This window comes from Meleagris gallopavo, chromosome 2 (genome assembly GCF_000146605.3).
Source record: "Meleagris gallopavo isolate NT-WF06-2002-E0010 breed Aviagen turkey brand Nicholas breeding stock chromosome 2, Turkey_5.1, whole genome shotgun sequence".
NCBI lineage: Eukaryota > Metazoa > Chordata > Aves > Galliformes > Phasianidae > Meleagris > Meleagris gallopavo.
The window spans coordinates 83860641-83876955 of NC_015012.2; the positions used below are offsets into that span (position 1 = coordinate 83860641).

The following is a 16315-nucleotide window of genomic DNA, read 5'->3' on the forward strand; positions in this document are numbered from 1 at the left end:
CTCATCTGCATTTCCTACATGGAATGGATTCATGCTTTGCTATGCAGGGGAATGCTGTCTGTTTGTCCACGGTACAGCCAGTAGGGCTGCCTTGATAAAGCTGCACAAGATTTGAGGGAGAGAGTGATAAGGGGGAATGAGAGAGACCTCATTGCGGCCTTCCAGTGCTTGAAGGGAGTGGATAAACAGGAGGGGAACGGCTGTTTGTGAGGGTGGGTGGTGACAGGACCAGGGGGAATGGTTTGAAACTGAGACGGGAGGTTTAGGTTGGATATGAGGAGGAAGTTTTTCAGCCAGAGGGTGGTGAGGCACTGGAACAGGTTGCCCAAGGGGGCTGTGGATGCCCCATCCCTGCAGGCATCCAAGGCCAGGCTGGATGTGGCTCTGGGCAGCCTGGGCTGCTGGTTGGTGACCTGCACACAGCAGGGGGTTGGGACTGGATGAGCATCGTGGGCCTTTGCAACCCAGGCCATGCTGTGATTCTATGATAAGGTGCTGTAGATCCTCTTCTCCTGAGGGACCGCTCCACGTACTTTTCTGAGGCTTTTGTGAGCACAGCTTCACAGCTCAGCTTCCTACAGACTGGACTTGCAGCTCTATGCCTGTTTGTGCCCAGGTGCTCGTTTGAATCAGGTGAGGTCTGAATGGAGTTTCTATGGAAGCAGTGAGTAAGCTGTTCCAACCAGCAGGGGAAACTGGTCATAGCAGCAGTGAGCCAGAAGCTGGTAAAAAGCATACCTTAGCTTGGAGCTGTGCAGATACTCTTCCGAAGAGCCTTGGGACCACGTCAGCCCATGTAATTGTCTTCTTCCAAGTTTGCCCGTATCCTCGCAAGTCTCCCCATGAGCTCTCAGTGCTGCAGTGCAACACTGTCATATTGCACATCCCTGGCCCCATGTCCATCTGCTTTGTTCTTATCAAACTACTTGCGCCTGTGGGCCAGAAGCAACCTCTTTAGGGAAGGAGGCCATGGGGCAGAGCACCTCTCTGGTCTGTAACGGGTGGTGCAGGTTTGGAGGGAGATAACTTTTTGGGCGGTGGAGGCTGGCACTAATCTGCAGACCTACGTGCATCTCTCTTCCCATGTTATTGTGTCCCTTGGCAGCAGTGCTGCCAGGTGGCTGCTCTGGTGCATCATTAGACGCTGTTCCAAATGGCTTAGGCAGGAATGGTTCAGCACTCAGAGGAAAACAAGCTGGTGATGGATAGCTCTGGTGATGCCAAAGCTGTTAAAATATGAACCTCTGAAGTGCAGCCAGGGTTTCAGCACAGCAAGGGACAGTGACTCTCATCCACTCTGTGCTCAACTGCTGGAGATGGAGTGTGGAGCTGGTGCTGGTCTGTGTCCCTTCCCTTCTCTGCTTTGGTCTGAGACAGGCTGTTGTCTCTGAATAATGGCAACTCCTTAACTTGTTGTGGCCCAGAATCCCTGCCAGAGAATGGGAGACGAATGATGATTGAAGGGCAGACAGACACTCCCCCTTGAGCACACATTGCTGTCTCAGGCTTTGTTGTGCCTGATGCTGTCCTGTAAAGAGACCGAGGAGCTGTGGCACCCTTGGCTCTGCTCTCCAACTATGCTCTCCCCAGCAAGGGTTGTTGCAAGTAGTTTATTTCCTCCTTTGTTGTCTGTCTTCATGTTCCATTCGCTCTGGAATCTTGGATGCAGCCCGCAGTATAACGCTACTTCTTTCATCTCCCCTGCCCAGGAGGGGGGTGGAGAGTTATTCACAAGTTAATTTTCTTGAAAAGTAAATATTATCCAGTATCTGTAATTCCATGGCAAGATAACGATGTGGGACAGGAGATATCCCTGTTCTAACAGCATTTTCAAGCCCTGCATTGCCTCCTGCCGGACATGCAGGAATACTGAGAGACTGCTGCCTGGTTAGATCCTGACCCAGATGTGGCCAGGGACTGCAGGGCCTCGGTGCTGACCCAGTGCCATGGCCCCGGTATGGAAGAGCCTGGGGCAGGGCAGTGCTTCTCCGCAGCCTGAGGATGGGAATGGGAGCGCTGGCTGGTGGTACCCTGCGTGGCCTCTGGGTGGGAGGGGGGGGGGATGCTCCCCATGGCCCCATGCAGGGTGTAGGGCTGGAGGAGAGGATGACACTGGCAGAGTGGCCCCATGAGGAATGGCTGCTGCAGGCCACACGCCGTTTTCCCATTAGCGAGTGTTTAGTTCAGCGTTTTAAATAATTGTGTCCTCAGAATGATATTTAAAATCCATTTGGGAGGCAATGAGGCGGGAAAGTGCCTGTGCCATTGTGATGACGCTGCGCAGGCCATGCCACACATGCATATTACAAACTCGTTACAAGCTCGTTTACACGCGCGCTGCTCGCTCCCCACACAACCTCTTTCTGATGCTCCTAATGTTTCTTCTTTCCCACCGTGGCTGCTTCCACCTGGCAAAAGGGAGAAATGCACTTGGTAAGGCTGCCCGCTGTCAGCTGCAGCAGGAGGAGCGGGGAGGCGGCCGGGTGCTGGCCTTTCGGTGCCCTGTCCTTCATGGCCACTATGGAGCCGGGTCGGCTCTCAGTGCCTTCACGCCTGCGTTCTGCGGGCATCAGACCCTGCAGCTCCCAAGAGAGCTGCTATGCTGTGGGGAAGGGTTGCAGTTCCTGCAGCGGGATGGCTGTGGGGCTGAGCACCGGAGGCGCCATTGGGCGTCCGTGGGAGTCTGTGGTCGGAGGGGCCAGGCGTGAGGGAGCAGGTGGAGCAGCAGCTTCAGCAGGGGTTTCCTGAGCGCTGCTGGGTGGCTGGCAGGGAGGGTAGCCTCGCTGCTCCTTCCTACTGCCATTCCTCTGCTGGACGGGCACCCCTGGCTGTCCTCCCAGGCTGTGCAAAACAGAGCTCCTGGGCCGTGCTGCAGGGCTCCCGGTGCTGCTTTGTCCTCATCCCCTTGTCCCGTTCCTCCTGATCGTTTTCAGCACTAGGAGGTTCCAGCTCTCATTTTTTTGCTTGGTGCCACCTTAGGTCCAAAATTAGTGGGATGATTATCAAGCTCCCCATGTGTACTCAAATGCAGGCTGGACTCTGGCATCCGTATCCTTTGAATAGTGACAGCTCTGGCTGCTTCCCTGACTGTCCTGAATAGGAAACAGGTGACTACAGCACCCTATTTTCAGAAAAGACCCCTGTGCAGCTACCAGGGCCAAAGCAAAATGGGGGTGGGGGCAGAGGCATCAAACCAGAGGATGACAGGATGCAAATGTGGGGCCTCTTCATGGTTGAGGTTTTAAGTGGTCTCAGGAGGTGGGATTGCTTCCCCCATCCTGTCCCAAGGCTGCTGTTCCTGAACTCCTAAGGCAGTGGGTAAATGCAGGTGGCCAGATGGACACGGGACAGAGGATTTGGGTCACTGCCTTATGCTGAAGAGACACAAACTCTGCTGTAACCTGAGGCAGTGTTTTACACTGAGCGTGGATGTGTTGCTGGGCCCTGTGAGATCACTCATACTGCTCCTGACTGTTAGGGACCCCTGCTTTCCTGCTCTGCCTTGTGCATAGCAACCAGGAATTTATGGGGAATAGTTCCTTTGGGCATGGGGCTTTTGTGGGTAAAGGCGAGCTGGGTAGAATGGAAACTGAGAAGGGAGAAAGAAAGAGAAAGGGAAGGAAGAGAAAGATAAAAAATAAGAGTGACACATAATCACTGACACTGGCTGCCAAGAGGACCACAGAAGAGGTTGGAAAGGACCGAGTGTGACAGACAAGGCTTAGGCCAGGGATGAGGGAAAGGATGTGACCAGAGGCGTGATCTGTGATACCATCCCTTTGGTGCTGTGTGTTGATCCTTGTACTCACTTCTTGAGAGTGGCTCACTAAGTCTGGAACTGCTCATCAGGATCAAAATGAAGGTTTGGTGCTGCTTTTATCCAGATTCCTGACAGCACTCAGCGGTGTTCCCAGTGTACCCAAGTAAGGGAGCTCAGCTCAGCTTTGTTCTCTTCTCCTTGTCCCTAATTACTGCTTCCTGTGGGGAAGTTGTGCCATCTGGGGACCTGCCAGTAGATGATCCTGCTCCTAGCAGTGATGGCTGCAGGTTTGCACTGCGGTGTCTCCCAGTGATGGTCAGCTGCTGACCCCATGGCACTGTTATATCACATGAGAAATATACTGTAAGCTTTCTGATTTTGATCTGTTCATCTTGGCCTCCAACACAAGGAAAGCTTAATGATAAAACAAATAAATGATTTAGGAAGAGCCAAAACACACCTCTTCCAATAACAGTAAAAATTCTTAGAAGAGGACTGATAGCTGAATACAACAGCAACGTGCAGTTTAGAGGATGCACATCCTCTTCCCTCCTTGGGTCAGGCATGGGTTGTGGGGTTGCATGTGACCCCATTTACTCAGACTCTCTCAGTATTCTTTCCTTCCTCACACACAGCTCCGAAACATTGGAGGCAGAACTTGCTAAAGGCCCTGAAGTCACAAGAGACAGAGGGCAGGGTGCTGCTGATCTTATGTAGCTGATATGAAAATAATGTACAAAAACAGTCAGGAGGAGGTGCTTCCTCCCCCCACCCCCACAGAAGACTGCAGCCCTTTATGGTGCACACGGTGGATTCAGTGAGCTGGATTTGGAGGTAAAACTTTGTGCTAACATAAAGGAAACATTCTGATGGGGGGGAAGAGTCTGATTGTGTTTTGTGCTTTTGTTTGTTTTTGTAGTGATGGAGGTAAGAAGGCTCCATAGTACTGCTACTACTCCATAGCAGCAGCTGTTATAAAGCGTGCAAAGAAATGTGCACAATCTCAGCTCAAGGTCTGTGAAACTTCCTGAAGGTGGATGAGATGTCTGGAGCCCTCAGCTCTGCCCAGCAGCCAGATTGTCCCTCCGGACCCGTTTCCTGGATGGCTGTGAATAGCTCTGAGGGTGGAAGTCTGTGTCTGGATGCTGTGCCTAAGCCCACAGCTGGGGGAGGCATGACCCCATTGCTTCCAGTTGCTGCAGCAGCAGGAGTTGGAGGGACAGGCTGGAAAAGAGCTAGGGACTGGTAAATAAAGATAGTGCTGGGTGCTGGGTAAAAGGTGTCTGCTAGCAGTGCAAGAGACAGCAGAATGAAGGGACGTAGGGGAAGGACAAGAAAAATAGAAGAAATATTGTGATTGGGTCTGTACCTATTGCCCTGGGACGGGACCTCTGCTGGTCAATTCTAGTCAACATCTGTCTGCAAAGAGGGGAGAGGGTTTGGGGAATGGGTGTCTGCAGTGTCTGCACTGAAGGAACATGAGAGTACTGTGCACGTCTGTACAGATATGCACACAGACATGAGGGTTCTGTGGTGTGGTGAGCACAGAGAAACTGGGAGAGGCTGGAGGGTTCTGGATGTGAGTTTGAGGGAGGTAAGCCAGAGTTCACATGGAAATCCTTACAGCAGCAGCGTCTGCTGGCATTCTTAGTGGCTGAGCTTATCTGGCAGTTCCTGATCCAGCTCTGAGCTCGCTGTGTGAATGGGACAAGGGAAGAGGAGCAGTAGGGGTGCTCCCTCTTCCTGGTTCCTCAGTCACTCCTGCAGCAGATGAGGGGGTGACGAAAGCCCTGCGCTGCCTCTGAAGATTAGCAGATCTTCTGGCTGATGTGTTCTCTGTGTGCCCTCCTCTCACTGCTCTGCTTTGTGTTGTTAAGCTTGCAGGTGGATTCCAAAGTGTGTCCAGGTCCGGAGCCCCCAGTACAAGACAGAGAGCTGTTGGAGAGGGTCCAGAGGAGCCACAAAGATGCTCAGAGGGCTGCAGCACCTCCCCTACAAAGCCAGGCTGAGGGAGCTGGGCTTGTTCAGCCTGGAGAAGAGAAGCTGCGGGGTGACCTCAGTGCAGCCTTGCAGTATTTAAAAGGGGATTATAAACAGGAAGGGAAACAACCTTTTACAAGGGTAGGCAGTGACAGGACAAGGGTGAATGGTTTTAAGCTCAAGGAGAGAAGGCTTAGTTGGATGTCAGGGGGAAGTTGTTTGCTGTGAGAGTGGGGAGGTGCTGGAACAGCTGCCCAGAGAGGCTGTGGATCCCCGTCCATCCCTGGAGGTGTTCAAGGCCAGGTTGGATGGGGCCCTGGGCAGCCTGGGCTGCTATGAAATGGGGAGGTTGGTGGCCCTGCGTTGGTGGGGGGTTGGAGCTTCGTGATCCTTGAGATCCCTTCCAACCCAAACCATTCTGTGATTCTATGAAAGTGGTGTTAGAGATAAGGCCACGCTGTTCTCCTGGACAATAAGTGTGCCTGTGTCTCCACACAAGCCATAGCAGAGCAGTGTGTGCTCTGCTCGTGGGCATTGCTGACCTGTGCAGTGGCAGTGGGATCTCCTGTCCCAGCTCCTGAAGGCAGCCAGCAGACCTGGGACTAGATTGTGGGTTCTTTTGGGCTCCCCAGCTCTGGAAACAGACACGGAAAAGTACAGGAGTGAAGTCCAGCCCCATACCTAACCAGTGACACAATTTGCTTGTTTTGTGGGACAGACGATGAAGTCCAGGAGAGACATCTGCTGGGCCAGCGTGGTGGTTTTAACAGAACCTCCCTCTGCGGTGGGACAGCGTGGCCCAGGTCAGTGAGTCTGTGCAGCTGAGCGGTGCTCTGGGTGCAGAGCCTCCAGTGGCATCTCGCTGTGCTGCCCAGCACCCCGGGCTCTGGTCAGTTATAGGACTGGGCTGAGCACAGAGCACCCTGCAGGGGATGGCTGATGTTCCTGCAGCAGCTTCTGAGTGACTGCTGCTGACATTCACAGCCTGCCCAGCTGGAAGGTTATGTTGACAGGGCACAGCAATTAACGGCTTAGTTATAGGGAAGTAATCTGAGACTGAAAACATTTCACAGGTCCTGAACCTATGTCAAGTCACCACAACATCATGGCTAACAAGATCTGCTTTGTACCTCACCACAAGCCTCAATGGCTGCATTTGGGCATCCAAAATGTGGCTTCTGTGTCTGGAGGAGTATAGCACAGCTGGACACAGCCTACCCAGAGACCCAAAGGCATTACAACATTCCGAGGTTCCCATAGGAGTCTGTCTGCTGCAGTGCCAGGGAATTGAGCTGACCCTCCCAGGGCTTAGCCTGTGCCCATCAGGGTGCAGGCTTCCTCATTGCCCTTCCTCATTGCCTTGTGTTCATTGCAGTTCCCAGAGCAGCACGTGGGCCTTGGGAAGGATTTTTTAGTTCTTATGGATTGGTCTGAAGGGAATACCTCAGTACTCTGTCCCATATGATTTCTGACAACACCCTCCCTACCACCACCCTTGTCTCTGTTCCCTTGTTTCCAAGGTGGGGGCACAGTGAAGGGCAGGGATTCTGTAGAGTGAACCAGAAAGCACGGAGAGAAGTCTGAGGCTGCCTCTGTCCTTCGCACAGCCCAGTCCGTGTGGGTGACTGCATCCAGCAGCTGAAAATAAATTCCTGGAAGGTGGGAGGTCGCGGGGGAGCTGCCAAGCAGGACTATTTATACGGGGGTGAGTTAAGCCTGTGCCCAAACCCAGCCCAGAGCTGGGAAGCTGCGAACTGGGAGCAGCCTGCACAGGAGGCAGCCTGGGACAAGAAACTCTCAGCTGCAGCAGGCTTGCAAGGTTTGGAGTTGTCCTCTGTGCTGCCCATCATGGACTGCTCCTTTCCCTTCAGCTCTGCCACGCAGCGCTCGCTGCAGCAGGACAAGGAGCAGCCGGATCAGCAGAGGTGTGCTCGGCCCCCGTCCCCCCGCACCGAGCGCAGTGTGGCTGCCCAGCAGTCCTGGGTCGGCCGCACGGAGCCCCTGCAGTGCCAGGATCTGCTGGTGCAGAACGCGCTCTTCAGCGGGGACCTGGAGATGGTTCAGAAGTTCTTCACCCGGAGTGCAGCCATCAACCTCATCATTGAAACCAGGAGTGAGGAGCTGCGCTGGACCAGCAAGAAATTTGGTGGGTGTGCAGAGTGGGAACGCTGAGGGGAGGCTGTTGGTGACATCCTGTGCCGGGGTGGAGAGGCTGAGGAGCTGAGGATGAAGGCCGCTTTGCAGAGGCGTGGGCTCTTCTCAAGCATCCTGGCACAAGGCTGCAGACCATATTGACTTGAGTTGGGCTTTGGGGGATCCATCCTAGCAAGAGGCAACAGGGGTGAGCTTTCAGATGCAGGCGCTGACACTTTTTGGATGGTGAAGGTTACTGAGATCCAGGATTTTTATAACCATGTTCTGTATTGCTACGGTCTACTTAGGAAGAAAAATACAGATGTTATTTCCCTTTGCGTAACTGAGACTACTTATCAGAAAGCCATTAATTGCACGCTTTAATTCCTGCCCTGTGCTGGGCTGGCAGGCACTTCAGCAGCTCGCTTATAAAATCTGTGTCCCAGAGAAAACAGAGCAGCTTCTGTAAAACAATGTCACCCAGAAGTGCGTGTTATCACCGAAGATTCAAAATGTGAAAAACCCAACCAAACAGGTCTGTGCATCAAGCCCGGACCAAAGATGAAATGCAGAACACATCAGACACACCTGAGTCTTTGCGTGTCCCTGAACCGCACAAACGGGTGCTGAAACGTGCCAAGGGATGGCCTAAAATTAGAGCCCCATGACCTGGCATCACTGAGGTTCCTCCCTGCTGGTATTTGAGCGGCCCCCAGGTGCCCATGACACCAACTCACACCACCTTTTGTCTCCCACACAGTGCTTTTAGGCTTGGGGAACTCAGGCTCTCATTGGGCACTTGTTTACATCTGTGGGGACATTGAGGGTCCCACGAGGGGAGGCAGTGCACCCAGGTCTTCCTTCCTGTTACTCTTTCATGCACTGCATTGTGCCTGGGCTGCTGGTGGTGAAGTCTGCACAGGCAAAGGATGCTTTAGGATATCAGGATAGAGTGCAGTCATTTATTTCCATTATTAGGAGGGAAAGGTTCCCATTTTATACTCTACTCTGGTCTCCGTATCCTTGTTGTTGGTGTCTGTTTTGGCTGCATGATCTGAACGTCGTGACACAAAATGAAACCTTTCAAGAAGTTTGGAGTGTTTGTGAGAATGTGCTCTGAACAAATCGTGGTAACAAGCACTGTGAGCAAAGTGCGCTTCTGAAACCAGGGGGAGGATGTGTTTGTGCAGCAAGTGTGGAAGGGAAAATGCCATCTTAGGGTGAAAGGACCGCAGTGAGGAATGCCCAGTGACAGGGCTGTCAGAGAATGGGAAAAAGCAGAACTTAAACTGTAGGAGCTCTCAGCAAGGCTGAATTTCAAGGAAATATAGGAAGAGATCTAAAGGATAATCACATTCTATGTTTTCACTTGGCTTGTAATGCGTCATTTCCCATCCTTGATCTACTTCTAATGCTACTTTGACTTTGAGCTTTGATAAGAAATAACTTTCCCATTGCTTGTTTAAAAACCTGCCTGGTGCCACTGACCTGGTTGGAACCAGCAAAGAGGGGTGAGCGCAGCGCTGGACGGAGCCAGCAGCATGGCAGCTGCGTGCTGTGAGGCAGTCAGAGACGTGGTGCTGCAGTGGCACTGGCAGCAGTGGGGTGACGGCAGACACTGCTCCCTCTTGTCCTGTCAGCGACGTCCTGCCTCTACCCTCCTCCTCCACCCCACGTGCTGCGTGCGGTGCTGCAGCGGTTCCCTGTACGGCAGCGATGCAGAAGCGCTGCTGCCTGGTGGGAGATTCTTCCCTGCCCCTGGCACTACTGCAGGGTCACGAGGGTTCCCAAAATAGCAGAGAGATCTGAGCCGTTCCCAGCCCGAGCCAAGCAGGGCTGTGACATGTCCCTGCTCCCAGACAGGCGGTGCAGAGCACGGCGCTGGTGGGGCTGTGCCACAGGCTGTGGAGGCAGCGGGTCCGGCCGTGGCTCCGACTGCAGGCTGGGCTCTACATCATGGGCAGTCCCATGGGCAGAGGGGCTGAGCAGCGGGAGCCCATCTGCACACGGAAGGCAGAGGGCCCAGCCCAGGCCTTCTGGCAGGCGCTATTGGCAGGGGAGCAGGGGGTTGTGGACGACCTCCTCAGCCACCCTCAGCACCAGCTCAGCCCCAGCGCGGTGTTTGACACCAGTGACCTGGAGGAGTGGAGGAACTACCGCTTCAATTTCCGTGGGCTGAGTACGAGGGCTGCTGCGTGGGGCTGCCGGGCGCCCTCAGAGCTTTGCTTCTGCTGCAGGGCGTAGAATTGTGTGCTATGGGTTCTGCTTTGGCTGTGGAGAGGTGGGGATAGAAGTGAGTACTGGATGTGGTGGGGTGCCCCTGTCTGTGGTTGGAGTGTGAGGTGTGCTCTGGGCACCTGGCCCTCATATGGCTGTGTGGGAAAGCTTCTGGGTTTCCCCTCTGGACACAGGAATTCAGGCTCCAGGTTGTGCTCCTATAGCCTGCTTCCATGTCCCTGTGCTTCTGTGCAGCTAAGCTGGCTGCAGGGCTGCTGGTGCTCTCTGCAAGCTGTCATGGATGAGGAGTTGCCACAGCTCTGTGCTGGGTCCTTGGGGAGGTTCTGTTTGAACCCAGTCCTATAAGAACAGCTGAGTGCATGCCATCTCTGCAAGAAGAGGTAAGAAGGAAGCAGTCCTGAGCAATCGGGTGGCCTGGGATGGGACACGGCCCTGCAGCTCAGCCCAAAGAGGCAGCAGGAAGCATGATTGAAGGAGAGCTTTTCTTTAACAGCTACAGGCTGTGTGCCTGCAGACTGCACCAGCTCAGCAGTGGTTCCAGCTGAGTCAGCATCTTTAGGAACTGGCAGCTTTCAGCTGCTCCTCTGCCACGGGCCCTGGATGACCATCTCTGCTGAGGCTTGCCTGTCTGAGCCACGCTCAGGGCTTTTCTTTGTGACAGCCTGCTCCAGCAACCATTTGTTTTGCTGCCTGGTCCTTCTCTGGTGATGCCTCACGCATGCTGTTCTCCCCAACCACCCTGTCGCTCTCAGCCCTGCCTTTGCCCACAGTCTCCTCACCCACTGTGCTCCTGCCAGCAGAAGTCTTGTGCTGCTCAGGTGAGCTGCAGATGAGAAGCCAAACCCCGGAAAAGGCCTTGGCCCTGGGGCTTCTCCTGCTCCTTGGGGTAGGCAATCAGCCTCAGCCCAATCCTGGCTGTCCTGTGCCCTCAGCGGGCCAGGCCCAAGGCAGAGACTTTGGTAACTGGCAGGTTACCAAAGCATGATTGAGCTCCTTGAGGGAAAACCCCAGTCTCAGGAGGTATATTATGTACCCTTAGAACAGGGCAGCTCTGGACCCAGGGCCGGATGTGGCTCCCTGACTCCCCTTTCTCTGCAGGACTGTGGTCTCTGAGCTACGAGCAAGAGCTCACCACACCACTACACATCACAGCCAGCCGGGGCTACACAGACTGCCTGCAGCTCCTGCTGCTCAGGGGTGCTGCCGTCAACTTCGCACCGGGGGGTAAGACTGCCCTGCACGAGGCTTGTGTGGCAGCCAGCACTGACTGCGTGCGCCTGCTGCTCAGCTTTGGCGCTGACCCTGAGGCTGTCTCTGAGGATGGCTACAAGCCTCTGCATCTCTGCAAGAGTCCAGACTCCATCAAGTGAGTTCTGCCCAAGGGAAATAGGGGGATCTCCCATGTTTGAGCCCCACCTTGTGCGGAAGGGATCCTTCCACACACCTGCAGGTGGGCTGGTGGATGCGACCAGTTGGCTGGTGCGTAGGGTGGCTTGGCTGCATATTCCTGGGCCAGGGCCATCTCAGATGCCTGCCAGATGACTGCAGGCTCCAGTTCTCAGAGCCGATGCAGCCGAATGTGGTACTGCTGCCTTGCTGCCCACTGGCAGCACAGAGCTGATGGATGATGCTGTGGAACTCGAGGCACGCGTGTGCCGATGGATGTGGATGCAGACCCTGGGTGTACTGACGCTTATCAGGCACCTGTGGAAAGAAAGGAGGCTGGGTTAGGGCAACAGAATCTCTGCTGCCCAGCTGTCCTGGCTTAAACCCACTGTTCCAGGCATGAGGAGCTGGGATTCGGGGATTCTTGGAAGTTGTGAAAGCCATGGGGTGGTGCAGACAAGAAGATGTGGGGGTTGCAGGTAGGATAGGAGCTGTACAGGAGGGGTTGTCACCGAGTCTTCACGGCCCTCACAGGTGCGTTCAGCAGCTGCTGAAGCACGGTGCCCATGTAAACAGCCGGACGGAGGAGGAGGAGGACATAGCGCTGCACGTGGCAGCACGGCACGGCCTCCCCGATCACGTCCAGCTGCTGCTGCAACACGGAGCAGAGCTGGAGGCGAGGAACGAGGAGGGGCAGACGCCGCTGAATGCTGCCTGCGCACAGCCACACTCGCCCCGGGACATGGAGCGGTACTACAAGGTTTGCCAGCTGCTGGTGGAGAGCGGTGCCAGCGTCAACGCTGCTGACAGGGACCATCAGCACCCACTGCACTTGGCCTGCAAGAACGCCAGCGCTCAGATAGCAGAGCTGCTGCTGGCCCGGGGTGCAAACGTCAACATCATGAACTACAGTGGCAACACAGCCCTGCACAACATCCTGCAGACAGCTGCCTACAAGCTGGAGCACCATCCCGAGCTCGTGGTGCGGACCCTGCTCAACTACGGGGCCATCCGCATCTGGCCTGGCTCCCTCCTCAAGGTGCGTGGGGCTGGGAGTGCAGCGGGAGGGCAGACAGTGACACTGGGACTGCAGGGGGAGCGAGGGTGATCCTGACGCAGCAGGGTGTGCTCTGGGCTTGCTGGCCTGGCTGCTTCCTCCCAGGGCTGGGGGAGAAGGAAAAGCTGCTATTGCTAAGGGATTTCCTGAAGCTTTCTCCCTGGGGCGTGTTCTCCTGTAGGGTTCTACAGCACCCATCTGCTGGGCTGTATGGACAATCCCTGCCAAGTTTCTGTAACTGCTTGCCTCAGGAAGCGCTGCCTGCCTTCTTCTCAGGTGTTGGTTCTCCTCCCTGGGGTGTATCCTCCAGCTCATTGCAAGACACCAGCAAATGAAGAGTTAAGTTCCTGTCTTAATTCCTGAGCAGTGCAATAATTACCCAGCCCGGAGATCAGCAGATTGCTCTCCCCTTTGGGAAAATACAGGAAAATCAACAATTAACACTAATTAATCTCCTATTAACGCCAGATAATGAGGATCACTCTTACAGCCGGAATAGACTCTGACAGCGGCTGCTGGCCTGGGCCATAGGGAGTGGGGACCCGGGGCTGTGGGGCTGTGCTGGGTACAGCCACGTGTGGGTGCTGTGTGTTCCCCAGACCGTGCTGGTGTAAAGAAACGGTCCCAAGCGCGTCTCTTGCACTTCTGGGTGCTGAGAAACACGGGCACGGTGCACAGCAGAGATCTGCGTCGCACCAAATGCGTACAGTCTCTTTCTGGGGCTCACAGGCGCGTGGTGTTGGGACTCCAATTACACACAGCGCAGGCAGAGGATGTCCGCAGCCTCACCCAGCACAGCGCAGCCCCGAGAGCCCCACGGAGCTCCCATCGGAAGGGCTGTGCTTTGGTCCTGCTGCACACGGGACGGCGTCAGCCCCCGCCCCACGTGGCTCCTGCTCTGACCAGACGTGTGAGGAAAGCAGCCAGGCGCACAGCACGGGGGTGGGAGTACCGAGGCAGCTTTGTGAGAGGTGAGGCTGTGACCGCAGGGCCGTGCTTCCATCCATGGGCTGCCTCCCACACACAGGTGCTGCGGTACTGCAATGCCTGCCCGCGTGCCATCGAGGCCCTGATGAACTGCTACGACCACGTGCGTGTGTCTGAAGAGTGGGTGTCGGCGGTGCCCGCAGAAGTTGTGCAGGTGAGGGGTGGGAGGTCTGGGAACGGGGCTGGGGGGCCTGCAGGGCAGCGGGTGGGAGGGCTGCAGCCGAGTGCCGGGGCAGAGGGGAACCACCCGGCTCAGCTCTGCTCCCGGAGTGGGACCGTCCGTTCTGTGTGTCTCTGAGTCTCTATTCTCTCCCCACAGAAGTACCCCCGTTTCTACCAGTCGCTGTTCTCCCTGCAGCAGAGGCCCCGCTCCCTGCAGCACCTGGCCCGCTGCGCACTCAGGGCCTTCCTGGAGGGCCGGCTGCTCCCGGTGCTCTCCCAGCTGCGCCTGCCCAGCGCCCTGCACCGCTTCCTGCTGCTCAGTTTCGAGGACGTTCTCTACTGAGTGCGTGGCCCTACATCCCACTGTGTCCTTCTGTGCAGATTTTACATCCTTCCCGCTGATCCCTTCCCTATTGCTGCCAGCGCCTCTGCTGTGCTGTCCCTGCCATCCCTGCGTGCTGCCTCCCGTTCCTCTGGAGTGCTCCGTGCACCCACACTAACCAGGACGAGCTCCAGACTCACCAAGAAAAGCAAGAGATGAGGCTCAGGGCATTTTGTGGATCGGGGAAACGTGCTGGATTGATCTCAGCTTTGTTGTAGACCATCCGCCTTCCTATCCCAAACCTACAAATTCTAACCCGACCCAGGCTGCTTTCTGTCATGGACGTCTGTTGGATCTTATCTTTTGTCATGTTTACAGTCTGTACACAAGGCTTTTTGGAATAATCACTAATAAATGCCAGCCTACAACTTCTGCCCTGCCTTGCAGACTGTCCCAGCTCAGTGTGACAGCTGTGCACAGCAGCTCATGTACTCAGACCTACGCGTCCATCTGCTCCTCTGAGGACCAGGGACGAAGGGTGCTGGGCATGGAGCTGAGGCCTCCTGAATGCACTCTTCCCATGCAGGTGCAGTGTCTGGATTTGCCTGGCCTTGCAGCTTAGAGCAGTGCTTGTGCCAGCTCCAGGAGTGTGGGGCGAGGAGGAACCGTGCCCTGGGCACAGAGCAGCCTGCCCCTGTGCCCCCAGCCACTGACAGCCCAGTGCGGGGCCACGCACAGCTCATGCTGCACTGTGAGAAAGGTAAAAGTAGCATCTACTTCTGTGATTTTAAGTCAGTGCTGTCAAGGCTAACCAGCTCCTAGCTATTTGCTGGAAGTTAATTCCATCCTGTCACTGCCTCAGGGAGTGCCTGGGCTGCTGCTGTCTGGCAGAGTATGTGCTAGGACAGCACTGTGATCACTCCTCTTTGTGCAGTGATCTTCTGAAGCCTCTGAATATCCACACTGGTCCCAGGGCACAGGGACGTGCAGAGCTGAAGGCTGAGCAGTGGGACAGACCTCTGCCTCTGCCTGGACACAGAGCGTAGCTCTGCTCCCCGTCACCACTGCCTTGCACAGCCAGTCAATGCTGCTCTGAAGTAGTGAGCCTGACAGAACGGTGAGCTGTGGTGTGCCATTCCTTGTGTGTTTGCACCAGGGATGCATCACGCACAGCGTGGTTGCTAACGGGACACAATATGGATGTGCTCTTAGGCTCACAGCGTGTGCCAGGAAGCTGGCTGCAGAGTCTGCATGGCCAGGTAACGTGGTCACAGCATAGAGATGATGTAACCCAAAAAGGATTGACAGCTTCCTTTATGGCATCAGTGGGCAGGGAGAGGAGGTGATTTCCCACAACTGCCTACAAAACAGCAGGAGGAGAGCAAGGGAGTGAGAGCTTTTGAATACATGGGATAGCAGCCCCTGCTTGTAGCACGTTTCAGGAGTGCACTGCCTTGAACCAGAGCTGGAACCCAGCATGAAGTCACCACCTCTCTGCTGGCCAAGCTCACATGGCTGCTCAGGGTGATTTGTTTATGGGAGCAAGTCCCATAGCCTAATTCTTGCAATTCGAACCACTTTTTATAGTGGTTTATAGTTTGGTATGATGCATCTGTGGTTGGAGGAAGGACAAAATAGGAGGGCATGTCTTGTGGTGATGGTGTGGATTTGGGTTGCCTTAAGCTGGCTAGACATCCTTGGTATGGAGGCAGCCTACAGAGCAGTGCATATGGGTTTGGTTTTTTGTTTGTTTGTTTGTTTGTTTTAATTTTAGTTTTGGCTGAGTTGAAAAAGACCACAGTGCTCATCCAGTCCCAACCCCCTGCTGTGTGCAGGTCACCAACCAGCAGCCCAGGCTGCCCAGAGCCACATCCAGCCTGGCCTTGGATGCCTGCAGGGATGGGGCATCCACAGCCTCCTTGGGCAACCTGTTCCAGCGCCTCACCACCCTCTGGCTGAAAAACTTCCTCCTCAGATCCAACCTAAACCTCCTCTGTCTCAGTTTAAAACCATTCCCCTTGTCCTATCACCATCCACATTTCCAGTGCTGTCCTGCAGTAATGTATGTTCAGTAATGTGTACTGAGCTACTAATACAATATCATTTTTGTGAGGTCAGAGGAGGCCTGAATTTAATTGTTCTACTTTGCCGATGGTATTTCTCACAGCTGTTAGACTTCAGGCCCAGCCCCATACCACCTCTGCGGCCGCTGGGATCTGCCCTGCATTTCGGCGCTGAGGGCAGTGCAGTCTGAAAGAGATCAACCTACAGAATCTCTGTTTCTGCAACC

At 55.0% G+C, this 16315-nt stretch overlaps 1 protein-coding gene and 1 long non-coding RNA gene across 3 annotated transcripts; one reads left to right on the forward strand and one right to left on the reverse strand.

Moving 5' to 3' along the window:
• Positions 1-1608: 1608 nt before the first annotated feature.
• LOC109366244 lies at positions 1609-7346 on the reverse strand. The gene is made up of 3 exons (XR_002112445.1): positions 6283-7346; positions 2358-2408; positions 1609-1701 (listed from the first exon to the last, which is right to left on the reverse strand). It is a non-coding gene; the product is annotated as an uncharacterized LOC109366244 (long non-coding RNA).
• Positions 7347-7476: 130 nt separating this feature from the next.
• On the forward strand, positions 7477-15829 carry ASB10 (ankyrin repeat and SOCS box containing 10). Of its 2 annotated transcripts, none has more exons than XM_003214250.4 (5): positions 7477-7886; positions 11210-11477; positions 12032-12536; positions 13582-13695; positions 13861-15829. In XM_003214250.4, the coding sequence occupies exons 1-5, from the start codon at positions 7589-7591 to the stop codon at positions 14044-14046; spliced, it is 1371 nt and encodes a 456-aa protein (XP_003214298.1). In that variant the 5' UTR covers positions 7477-7588; the 3' UTR covers positions 14047-15829. The 2 variants fall into 2 exon arrangements, with proteins under 2 accessions (XP_003214298.1, XP_010706078.1); XM_010707776.3 differs by lacking the exon at positions 7477-7886 and adding an exon at positions 7900-10052.
• Positions 15830-16315: the final 486 nt, after the last annotated feature.